Below are 12,548 nucleotides of genomic sequence, written 5' to 3' on the forward strand. Positions count from 1 at the left end.
ACGCCTATTTGTAAGATGTGAACTTTAACAAAGCATAAATTGGAATAATAGGTGTGCGATTCATTTTACATTCAATTTTAATCATAAATGAATGCAGCATTTGCATTAAGCCATGATTTTGAGAAGTTAAAATCATTCAAAAGATAAGTGTTAGCTATAAGATGCCACAGTTAGATCAGTTAAAATATTATAGAAAATTAGGAGTCAAACAGTACAGGGCATCACGAATTTCTTGCAGATTATAAAATCATGATCATAGCATCATAAACAGTTTAATTTGCAAAGCTAGGTGTGTTAATGTTTGGTCAGGTCAGTAATTTTTTGAGGGAAATTCAATGGTCTGCATAAGGCCTGTTTGTTATATCATGAGCCCAACACATTCCAGTTTGTTATATCATGAGCCCAACACATTCCAGTTTGTTATATCATGAGCCCAACACATTCCAGTGTGTTATATCATGAGCCCAACACATTCCAGTGTGTTATATCATGAGCCCAACACATTCCAGTGTGTTATATCATGAGCCCAACACATTCCAGTGTGTTATATTATGAGCCCAACACATTCCAGTTTGTTATATCATGAGCCCAACACATTCCAGTGTGTTATATCATGAGCCCAACACATTCCAGTTTGTTATATCATGAGCCCAACACATTCCAGTTTGTTATATCATGAGCCCAACACATTCCAGTGTGTTATATCATGAGCCCAACACATTCCAGTGTGTTATATCATGAGCCCAACACATTCCAGTGTGTTATATCATGAGCCCAACACATTCCAGTTTGTTATATCATGAGCCCAACACATTCCAGTTTGTTATATCATGAGCCCAACACATTCCAGTGTGTTATATCATGAGCCCAACACATTCCAGTTTGTTATATCATGAGCCCAACACATTCCAGTTTGTCATGAGCACACTTCTAGCATAGGAACAGTGTTGAGATAAAAAAAATATATATTAAATAATGAAGCTTTAAAACCGTTTTACTTCCATCCCTCAAACAAATCAAATGCACTTACAGCGATGTTTCCACGCCAGCGGTCCGCAGCATTCCTGGCCAGTTCTAGCTCTTTCTCCTTGAGGCCGCGGTGTCGCTTGTACAGGATCTCCACAAATATGAGGAACACCCCGGCCACAATGCCCCCTGCCACCATCATAAACACTCCTGTAACAAAGGACACAAATGTTACAAGCAACAAGAGGCCCAAAAGAGCCTATGCTCTACTGGCATGGCTTTTGTGGTCATATCAATCCAGAGCATGTATGTATGGGTAAAAGGCAACAGACATATAGTTTATGTTTTGTGTTTGGGTTACCTGAAAACGTAGCACGTTCAACATCTGAGCCCAGAAAGTATTGTAAGCAGATTAGTTGCATGAACTATTTTAATATGTGCCAAGTGAAGGTCATCTGACAAAAAAAAAAATGCTTTCAAAACTGTACTCATAGTAAAAATTTCTGTAGCTTTAAAAGTTAAAAAAAGTTGGTCAAAAGGTCAAAGTCAAGGGCATCCTAGGACAACATTGATCAATTTGAACAAACATTCACAATCAATTGTGCTGAGGTGGATGCACGAACACACAAAAAGATTTTCAAACCTGTCCAGATTTATGTTTACCAAACCTGTGAACCCTGGGTGTGGCCAGTAATGACACCAGGTGCATAACTTAAACATTCACAACCAATTTTGTTAAGATGAATGCGCAAACTACAGAACTTCAAGCTAAAAAACGGCCTTTGGGCTTTCAACAAGAACAAGGCAGAGTAATTCACAAAATCAACTGCAGAAGCAAAAAGCAAATTGTCCCTCAAAATCCTAGACTTGCAAATTAACTCTAGACTTGAATTTACATGTACATGTAAACTTGGCTAAAAATAGAATTCGCTCATGCAGACCTGGCTAAAAATAGAAAGCATTTCTTTAAAACTTTCATGGCCCATAATCTAGGCATTCATGGGCAGATCTTGCTGGTTTTCGAAAGGAACCGAGCTCTAATGGATACCTAGATACTGTACAAGTTTCATCGAGATACAATCAAAACTGAATACTGTATCGTGTTCACAAGCAATCGTTTACAGACGCACGAACGCACGACCGCACGGATGCACATACTACGTACACATTACCATCGCATAAGCTCTTCTGGCCTTTGGCCAGTAGAGCTAAAAATAACACAGAACTAAATATCAGGTACAGTAGTTTCGCTCTTTTCAATATTGATGAAATCAGAAACCATGGGGATATAAAGACAAAAAGTGGCTTAGCTTAATTTAAAAACATGTGTTGAACACATTCCAAACAGTAAAACATTGTACTAAGGAATTCAATAAACAATAATTTATCTTCATTAAACCATGTACCAGGGCTATGACAATACACTATGCAGGGCTATGACAATACACTATGTTTCAGCTCCCATACCTGCCATATTAGTGAGCCCCAGCGTGGCTGGTGTGTGGTCTCGCTCCGGACACTCTGTACTCTCAATCAGGATCCATTTGTTGTCCAGTTTCTCCATCTGGCCACCCTCGTGTAACTCCAGGATGGCAAGGGAGATGAGGTGGGTCCATGGGGAGCCCTTCCTCAACCCCACCCCCAGTCCAGACCGCCCAAACAGCTCACCCGCCACCACTAGGTCACAATCCTTCGCATCCTCGTACTCTAGTCGGGAAGAGTCCCAGATAAACGCCTGCAGCTCCACACTACATTTGGGTAAATCAGAATTTTTCATCAAGCTATACAATTTGTTACACTTTAAAGGTGTATATATTTACAACCTTACTTAATGTATATATGTTGAAGTTATAATTGAAGGGGGAAAAAAGCTTTCCTTATAACATTCTTGGTCTGAAAGAATGATACAGTAAAACTGGTATAAATGGACTTGATTTCACAAAACCAAAAAATCTTTGTTATTATAGAAATATAATTTTGAGAAATCCGCTTTCAACCAACACAGTCACTAGCGATGTGTAATTATACATGTTCAATCTGAAAGATGTATTACAGTTAAAGCTAGGGAATAAAGGAAGGTATTGCACACTACTTATATGGTGGAAGAATCCTTCTGCCCTTACAGAACTGAATGCTTACCGGTAAAATGATTATCAAAAATTTCTTTTGTTTTTCTATTAAAAGATACTATAGGATTATAAATGCCTACAAGCTTGACATAATGGACAGTTGAAACCTAAAATTACTGCAGGTTAACACAATTTCTAGCATTTCTATGTCAAAATCATAAGATTAATAATTCAATACACCCAAATAAAATTTGCCCTTTTCTCTCTTATTTAAAATCTGGCTTTAACCATACCTGTTGTGTAGTATACTGCACTTTGAACAGTCAAAGATTTTCTGATTATCTAAGAGGAACATAAGCATGTAAGAACGACGAATTTACTACATTGTTACAATCTCACCCTTTCTTCACATCCTTGATGGCATCATCAGCATTCTTGTAGTTAAACTTCTCCATCTTTCTGTACATGGTGGAGAGCTCCACCTGGCGCTTGAAGTACATCTCCACTGCGCTGTCCTTCACTGTCGCATAACGGAAATTCTCATTCGGGTTTCGAAGCTGAAAATAAATAGAAATGCCTGTTTCAATCATGTATGTTTTGAAAGATCTTTGGTCTTCATATGTTATTCTTACAAAGGTGATGCATGAAAGAATGACTCTTTTTCTATTTTTCAAAATAAGAACTGATTAAAAATCAAATATCAAGTCAGATATTGTTTCGAGGATAACATGTGAAATAAAAGTGTTGTCAATATTTGTTAAATTAGAAAAATTATTCCCTGAAACTGACATTAAAACACAAAAGAACACTGCAAAGGGGAACAAGATAAGTTACAGACTGCCATATCCCCCGCCAAATTAAGTACAGTTTCAACTTGGTCTTTCAACACAGGATACCAATGAACATTAACAAAGCGCAATAACAAAAACAAGAGCTGTCGTAAGACAGCACACTCGACTACGCCGCTTTGACTTAGAAGTGAATGATGTAATATGTGCCTGTCAAAAGCAATAAAACAATCAAATTAAAAATTGAACAAGAATCGCAATGTGACAAAACCAGGTTGTTTATGATTGGCATAAGAGATTCAGTTTCAACTGCTTTCTTCTATTTCTTTTAACATGCAGTGACCTTGATTCTAAGGGCCCCAAACACAATCCCATGGAAGTCCTCCATAAACTCTTCCTACATATCAAGTATGGTCAACCATAATTGAAATAGTAATTTATGTTTAGTAACAGTGACCTTGACTCAAGGGGGCCAAAAGGCAATCCATGAAAGCTCTGCATAAACTTGTCCTATATATCAAGTTTGGTCACACTATGTCAACCCTTACTTGAGTAATTCAGTACTAACAATATTTCTATTTATAGCAACAGTGACCTTGACCTACACCATAACTCTCGAAGCCCAAAACACAATCTCAGGAAAGGTCTCTATAAACTCTTCCTATATACCAAGTCTGGTCACAATATGTAGACCCTTACTTAAGTTATTCAATACCAACCCTTTTTCTATTAATAGTAACTTTGACCTTGATCCTAGGGGCCTCAAACGCATTCCCATAAAAGGTCTCCATAAACTCTTCATATATACCAAGTTTGGTCTCTTTATGTCAAACCTAGCTAAAATTATTCAATACATAAGGTGACTTTGACACTGCCCTCCCACCAACCAGCCCGAACAATGACGCAAGTCATTTAAATAACTTGTTTTCCCTTTATGAAAATGTGGTTAAGAATATAAAAATGTGCCTTTCAAAAGAAATTAAAAGAAAAATAAAAAAATAAAAAATATCATTCAAGGGCCATAATTTGTATTTAGGGTTAAAATGGAGTTATGTTCCTTGTTGTAAGATGGTCGTCAATAATTCTGCGAAGTATTAAGTGTATTGAATGAAGGGTATAGAAGTTTTTTTTATTAAAATCCCAACTTGCCCTAAAACTTTAACCTGCCCTAAAATTTTAACCTAAGTCAATCAGGGGCCATTACTTGTATTAAGGATAATATAGTTTTTGTATAAAAGATAATATGGAGTTATCTAACCTCATTATGTGATGGCCTTGAACAATTGTGTGAAGTATTAAGTCAATTTAATCAATTGAATCAAGGGTATTGGACTTATAAGTGAAAATCTCAACTTGCCTTAAAACTTTAACCTGCCCTAAAACTTTCACCTAAGTCAATCAGGGGCCATAATTTGTATAAAGGATAATATGGAGTTATCTAACCTCATTATGTGATGGCCATGAACAACTGTGTGAAGTATTAAGTCAACTAAATGAAGGGTATTGGGGTGAGTAGTACAGCCCTCCTTATTCTTCGAATAGTCGAGCTAAAAATACTGAGTAATGGTTCCTATTAACTTCACTTCTTCTCAATGGGATCTCTGTATATGACATTTGAAGTCAATACCTTAAAGACTTTTCAAGTTATGCTCTGGACAAAAATTAAGCAAAAAAATAAACAAAGAGCAATTACTAAAAAAGTACTGCAACTAGAATCATGGTTTCTGTGCACTGCATAGTTCCACAATAAAATCTATCGGTATATGAATTTTGGAGTCAATACCTTACACACTGAAGTTATGCTCCGGACAAAATATAAAATACGAAAAATAACAAAGGGCAGTACTAAAAACATACTGCACCTAGAATCATGGTTTCTGTGCACTGCACACACATACACCTACATTGTACCAGATTTGTAGGCCTTGATAAATGTATAGTTAATGTCATGTGAAACATGAGTATGATCATGTAACTGTTGTTTATGTGTATAGACTAAGTTTGAAGTCATTGCATGACACCATAACAACATGAAGGCTATGACAATACAGTGGATAGTACGTAGCATTTTCTTCTTTGAAAAATTGAAAAGATTAAGCTGAAATACAAGTGAGCCAGATTTTGATTATCAGTTACCCTTGAGTCGTCAATGCCAGAGATGGAGGCATCAGGGCGGTCAAGCACGAGGAAGGCAGCCAAGTTGGCAGTGTAGGAGGCTACGATGATCATGGCAAACCCGGCCCACACCATTCCCAGTACACGTGCACTGAAACTCCGGGGGGTACCTGCACAAAGATGTATCAGGTCTTTTGGTCTATTCTTTGTGTAAACATAGGAAAACCTTAAAGGGGCTGTACTCTGTTTGATAAAATAGCAAAAAAAAGAGAAGAAATTGTCAAAAACTGCCATAAACTTGGCATCGATGTGTACAATGCATTGAAACTTACTAACTGAAGTACCACATAGTTTACAATTTATTTAAGTTTGGCAGTTATTTCATATTTTTCCATAAAAAAAGATTACCGGGTATGTCTACCAGGTAGAATTCATTCCTTATGCGTGATTGGCTAGTCAGTGTTATCACGTTATATTACCGAGGAAGGTTTATAGCTTAATTATGTCACCCAATTAGAGTAAGCCGTCGTTGCTCAGTCGATACGAAGCTGGACTGCAATTTTGGTGACATGGGTTCAAACACGGTCTCCCATACAATTTTTTTACAATTATGATATCAAAGCGTAACACCTTCTATTAAATAACTGTCCTGAGATTCGTTACAGAAAAAACTTTTTTGGGTGCCAATCTGGTGTACAGTCCCTTTTAAATGAACAAGAAATGAATACAGCATGACACCACTTTGAAACGCTTGTTATTAAGAATAAATACACAAAATTATCTCAACAAGCATGAAGTGTTTTTAGCTAAGACAAAATTCATCTAAGACAATTTGAAAAATTTGACTGACATACATGCTATATAAAACATTTCTTCCTTGAACTACAGTAATACATTTTTGAAAATGAAAAAAAACAACATCAAACTTGATTGCTACTGTTGTGCCTACCTTCACCAATGCCGCTGTTGAGGAGGACGCCCCAGGCAAACCACATGGCGGAGGACATGTTGAGGGCGTCTTCCTCCGTGTCATCATTCTTAGCAAGCTTGAACCGGCCAAACGGGCTGAACCTGGTTTAATACACCTCAGATGGTAATATTCTCATTTTTCCATCATAAGAAAGTAAATTGTTCTTGTTTTTGATTTGAAAAAGTAATGACCAATATCAACTTTACTCTATTTTTTTTTTTTTTTTTTTTTATTATCAGCTGTGACCAGTATGAACTTAAACGATGAACAAAAGAAATTCATTGTAAATACGTACACATCCGTGTGCATTACTGTGAGAGCCCATGCATTCAGGGCTTTTTCTGCCCATTTTGGGAAAAAGACCCTAGACATTTTGGGAAATTTTGCGTCGTGAAAATGCGGAAATTGGGAAATTTTACAGTGAAAAGAAAAAGCTGTCCAGTCTCCTGTGAATTAGGAAATGATTTAATATTAGTTTATTTTCCTTATAAAGGACCCACAATGGCTGAAATATCAATCCTTGGGGTGTAAATATCTATTGCAATAAATCATGACAGATAATATTTCATATCTCTGAATGTGATGAAAATCAATGATTTCTTAATTTATTAGGATGTTAAAAATGAACCAGTACAGGTAAAAAGAATTTCTAAAAAAAAAAAAAAATAATAATTTTTTTTGGGGATTGGGATTTTTTTCTGAAGATTGGGAAAAATATCTTATATTTTGCTTTGGGAACGGGTCCGATAGTTGGACCCGTGGGTACTATAGAAAAAGCCCTGGCATTATTTTCATATAACCAAAGAATTAATTAAGGAATGGATTTTGTGATTGATGTCATTAACAGGATATGAACATAGTTGGGCCGAGGATTCCACTCGTACTTTAACCAGCCCAACTGCGTTCATATCCCAATTAGTGACACAAATCACGCAATTTATTACTTATATTTACACTAATAGTTTTTTGTTCATTTCCAGAAATGTTAAAAAATAATGCATTTCATTTAAGATATAGATACATATAGAGCTTCCGAGCTTATTTCAACAAATATTATTTTGTTGGACAACTAGGATAGACTAGGGCTATTCTTTATTCTTTCTTTATCTATTCCTTACCAATATGTATAGAAGTGGCGCACTTTTCATTTAAAAATTCTCTCTAATGTAATGGTAGCCAATATGTGAGATGTGTACCTGTCTAGGAGGTAGAGAACGAGGGCCACCACATGTACAGACAGCGCCACTAGGATCCACAGTGTGTTAGTGAATGGCTGCAGAAAGGACGCCAGGCTCGAGTCTTTCTGCTCCTGTGGGTCAAAACAGGGAACAGTCAGAGGTCATGGTCAATCTTATTAATATATAATAAACCAGCGATGTCATAGGAATGTGACAAGTGCCCCCTTAAGACTAGATGTATTTGTGCCTATATAAACAGATAGCTTTTACTGTAGTACCGGTATCTAACATATTTTCATGACCTCTCCATGCAGTTTGGAAATATTGATCACATACATTTTTAAACAGCAAAGAATGAGCATGAAGATGATAAGTCACCGCAAGATAAGGTGAATGTTAATTCATGTCTGTTGAGCTTTAAAATGAGAATATTGGGCATTATTTAACAAGATATTATGTATGTGAACACTTAACAAAGATATGTCATGATTACAGTGTTAAATGATTACCTAGAATAAAAATAGAATGCAAAATATTACACCTTTAAGTTACAGAGAATGAAGAAACAAAATTACAAGCACTGAATAACTTTAAATGAAGATGACTTAATCATGTTTCCCATATTGAAATCCTAGTATATCCATTTTCAAAAGAGGTCATGCTCTAGATGCATTCAAACTGCCTATCAAGCATGAATGTTCCTAGGCGCAAGTGTTCATCACTTATTTACCTTAACCTGGGCCAAAGAATTCTTCAGATATTGATCTGAAACAAATTTCAGCTCAAGCACACAATAGCCTTGGTCTTTAACCCATTGACCTCTAAATAAAAAGGGCTCATGGTCATGGGAAATCTGCCAAGTTTGAGGTACCTGGGCCTCAGTGGACATCAGTTAATAATTGGAAACAGGTTTTCAGTTCAAGGTCTACGTGACTTTGAGCTTTGACCCACTGACAAAATCAATAGGGTTGAACTGTCGGTTCACCTACTGGTTATATTCAACCTACCTACCAAATTTGAAGTCCCTGGGCCTCAGCATTCTAGTTATTGATCAAAAACAGATTTTAAGATCAAGGTCACCAGACCCTGACTTTTGACCCACTGACCTCAAACTATTTCAGCTTCATCTGCTAGTCATGACCATCCTGCCTGCCAAGTTTGAAGTCCCTAGGCCCAAGTGTTCGCAAGTAAATGATCAGAAACCATTGGAACAGCGTATTATTACTAATGAAAGTTTGAATTGGTATCTTTTGACAGTTTGAAAGCTTTTACAAAAATACAAAACAAAACAATATGGAGGGACAGATGCACAGTTGCACCAGACAGAGTGTTTACTATAGGGTACCTGCATTTGTTTGCTGAGCCCTAATAACCTAATATATATTTATATATCATTAACATAAATAATACCACCCAAAATATACTTTTTTCACAAGGATGGTGAGTCCCTGGTACTTAAACGGCTTAGAGAAGTCAATGACGGCAGCCCTCTCTGGGTTGATGGTGAGGGGGGCGACAACGAGGTCAGAAGTCACGCCCTCCTCCCGCACGAGCTCCCCCACCATTCCTGTCCACTCCTTCCGTGTGCTGTTACCCACCTGGAATGGGCAGGATGAGAAATATATCCAGTTTTCATCTATTGATAGTGTTCCCTTAAATTATGAAATGCTTAACTAATTGTACATTTCACACATAGCGGAACCAAGGATCTGAGTGCTAAAATGTGTTTAACGTAATTAAACTTTATAACAAGCCGAACATTTTAAGAAATTAAACATTAAAACACCATTCTGTTATACAATTTATTTTGTTATAAATACAAATCATACAGTTATTAATTTAAAATCATGAATATCATTGTGATTCAGTAAACATACTGACTTATAATCATATCTTCATGAGACCAAGTATACCAGTATATTCTCATGATACAGTTTGAATGAAACACACACTTAAAGATACCATATAAACACTAAGGACAGATGTACTTTTATATGGGATCCCAATAAATGAATCGTTTGTTAATATGATTCAATAGTACATGTACATGTACCGATATATTAAGTTATAGCCAGGATCCCAATAAATGACAAATTTGGAAATCCTAATAAAATATCCCCACAAATAACAATCTGATATTCTCATGCATATAGTCAGCTTTAAAAGCTCTTAATAGCTTGGGAGTTTTATCTTAGCCAAACTATCACTCCCCTTTTTCAAACACCACAAATATTTTAACCAAACCCATTATGACTCAACTTTCTGAAGGCCTGTGTGTACGGTATGCATTCTTTGAAAATATAAGAAATATAAAGGCTTGGTAAATTTATCCAGGTGCTTTCAAATTTAACCATTCATAATGTAAAATAAATAACAAAAAGACATTTAAAAAATGTTAAAAATGCTGACTAAATAGACACATGCCATCAGATAACATCATACACTAAAATAAATACACCTCTTTATGCACAGTCATGTCCTCCCATTTAATTAAATTGTGTAAGATTTGTTGAGAATGTGTGCCTGTTTTAATCATTATACTTGTCATAACCTCAATAACCTTAAATATGTTTAAACATGGCAAATGGCATTTTCTCCCCTCAACTTCATGTATATCATTAATACTGCCAAAGATCTTCTCACAAATATTCGTGTATAAAGCAAAGTAACAAACATGTGACACTTTTAAAATCATTTTCAATTGAAAACTCTGATCAACCAAGAATTTATTGAAATGGGCCCTTGGTATTGAACAACAAAGAAAACTTACTGATTTTTTCATTTTGGTTTTTATAACATTTATGGCCCAGTTAAAGATTCCATTTCATGTCTCTAAAATTTGTTTATACAATTTATCAATAGATTATTTCAGTAAAGCCTACAGAACTTACTCGCTTGAACGATCCGAAGGCGTTGTCAGCACTCAGATGTAGCTTGAAGGTGAACTTGACCTTCTCGGACAACATGTTCAGCATGTCGATACAGTACCCAAAGCAACAATGATGGCTCACCTCACCTGTTTTTTAACAGAAGTTGAATTGACTGATTATATTTACTGCAAAATGATTCCAAATTAAATTTTGAGGAGAGAAAAACTTGAATCCATGAACTGGTACTGTAGTTTGTCATAATGCTAGTATTAAAACAGTCTTTCAAAAAGGGCAAGATGTTGTAGAAAACAGACAGGGTGCTAAAGGTGAAAAGGGCTCATTGTATCTGGCTGTGAACAAATTGAATAATCTATTTGAAAATTTAAAGCATTCAATTCTAAAAATGCAGAAGGGTACACATGCTGGTCTCCATAAGGACAGGAGGTTGCTTCCAAAAATGGACATGATGCAGTACTTCCTACAACTCCTTTTCTTAAATACTCAATTCTGTGAGTTGTTTTATCCCAGATATTTTGGATTTGACTAATTTAAAGATGCTTAATTTTTTTTTAAACCATTTATCATCCATCAGTTTGAAGTATGAAACATGAACTTAAAAAATTGTGAATTTCAAAACCTTGTGGATACAGTTAAAAGAAAAACAATCAATCACATGATTGCTCATTTTTTTCATAACTTCATAGTACTAAAAGGACTGGTGTTAAGGTAAAGTAAGAGTGGTATGTAACCTGTTGTTTCATTGCTAAATGTACAGTTAACTCCCTTCTCCTGAGCACACTTGAGCTCGTCACTGGCAGTGTAGATTGGCCACTTGTACACAAACGGTTTCGCCTCTATAGTCACCACCTATAACATACAATAGAACAGCCTCTTGAACAAAGTCTGCATCTCAAGTCTGACAAGTCATGCAGCCTTTGTTTAATGACCAAAGTGTAACCAATACACAGTGACGCATACATTACATACATAAGATTTAACCACATTGCTCAACAAGAAATTATTCATTTTAAGTAGTTCATTAGTCTTATCTGATGCTAGAGTAAAGCCACTAGAATAAATAACCTATATAGTCATTTGTGAGAAGTACATGCAATGTCTTTTACCTCTAGATGGGTTGAGATTTTCAAGCCATCTGGCTTATCAGTAGAGCCACTGGGCCAAACAATGGGCTGGTCCTTAGCAAAGTTAAGGTTCTGTCCCTCTGCGCCCCGCCGCCCATGGAAGCCCACCTTCTCGATGACCCCGGGCTGCTTATTCTTGATGTAGTAGATGGGGTTGAGGCGGTCCCCCTCCTCTGTGAACTGGAGTCGTCCTGTCTGACCCTCCACTGTCATACGCTTCATCTGCCTGCATGACAAGAGCTCACAGGGTAATATGGTGGGAACTATTTTTAAAGGTGTTCTTTTGTACATGTCAGCACAATGGTATAGAACATTCTAGCCTATAGGACAGTGAATGTGATGTGGTGTGTTGCCCAGCTCACTCGATATATGAGTTATACCAGGTCAGTTTCGTAACGCAACTGATTTAAAAGCAAAAGGTTTGATCTCCAAACTGAATATATACTTATA

At 36.4% G+C, this 12,548-nt stretch overlaps 1 protein-coding gene across 6 annotated transcripts in view; it reads right to left on the reverse strand.

The window, feature by feature from the left end:
- Positions 1-12,548, reverse strand: part of LOC128238879 (glutamate [NMDA] receptor subunit 1-like) — a 40,334-nt gene that overhangs the window by 7,317 nt on the left and 20,469 nt on the right. For all 6 annotated transcript variants that reach the window (XM_052955179.1, XM_052955182.1, XM_052955181.1 and 3 more), the window contains exons 7-16: positions 12,081-12,324; positions 11,706-11,823; positions 10,978-11,102; positions 9,511-9,684; positions 8,105-8,217; positions 6,888-7,009; positions 5,960-6,108; positions 3,435-3,592; positions 2,434-2,714; positions 1,031-1,176 (exon numbers count right to left, since the gene is read on the reverse strand). In XM_052955179.1, the coding sequence (XP_052811139.1) occupies positions 1,031-1,176; positions 2,434-2,714; positions 3,435-3,592; positions 5,960-6,108; positions 6,888-7,009; positions 8,105-8,217; positions 9,511-9,684; positions 10,978-11,102; positions 11,706-11,823; positions 12,081-12,324 (1,630 nt within the window). The remainder of the gene's footprint in view (positions 1-1,030; positions 1,177-2,433; positions 2,715-3,434; positions 3,593-5,959; positions 6,109-6,887; positions 7,010-8,104; positions 8,218-9,510; positions 9,685-10,977; positions 11,103-11,705; positions 11,824-12,080; positions 12,325-12,548) is intronic.

The sequence above is a fragment of the Mya arenaria genome, chromosome 6 (assembly GCF_026914265.1).
Source record: "Mya arenaria isolate MELC-2E11 chromosome 6, ASM2691426v1".
Classification (NCBI taxonomy): Eukaryota; Metazoa; Mollusca; class Bivalvia; order Myida; family Myidae; genus Mya; species Mya arenaria.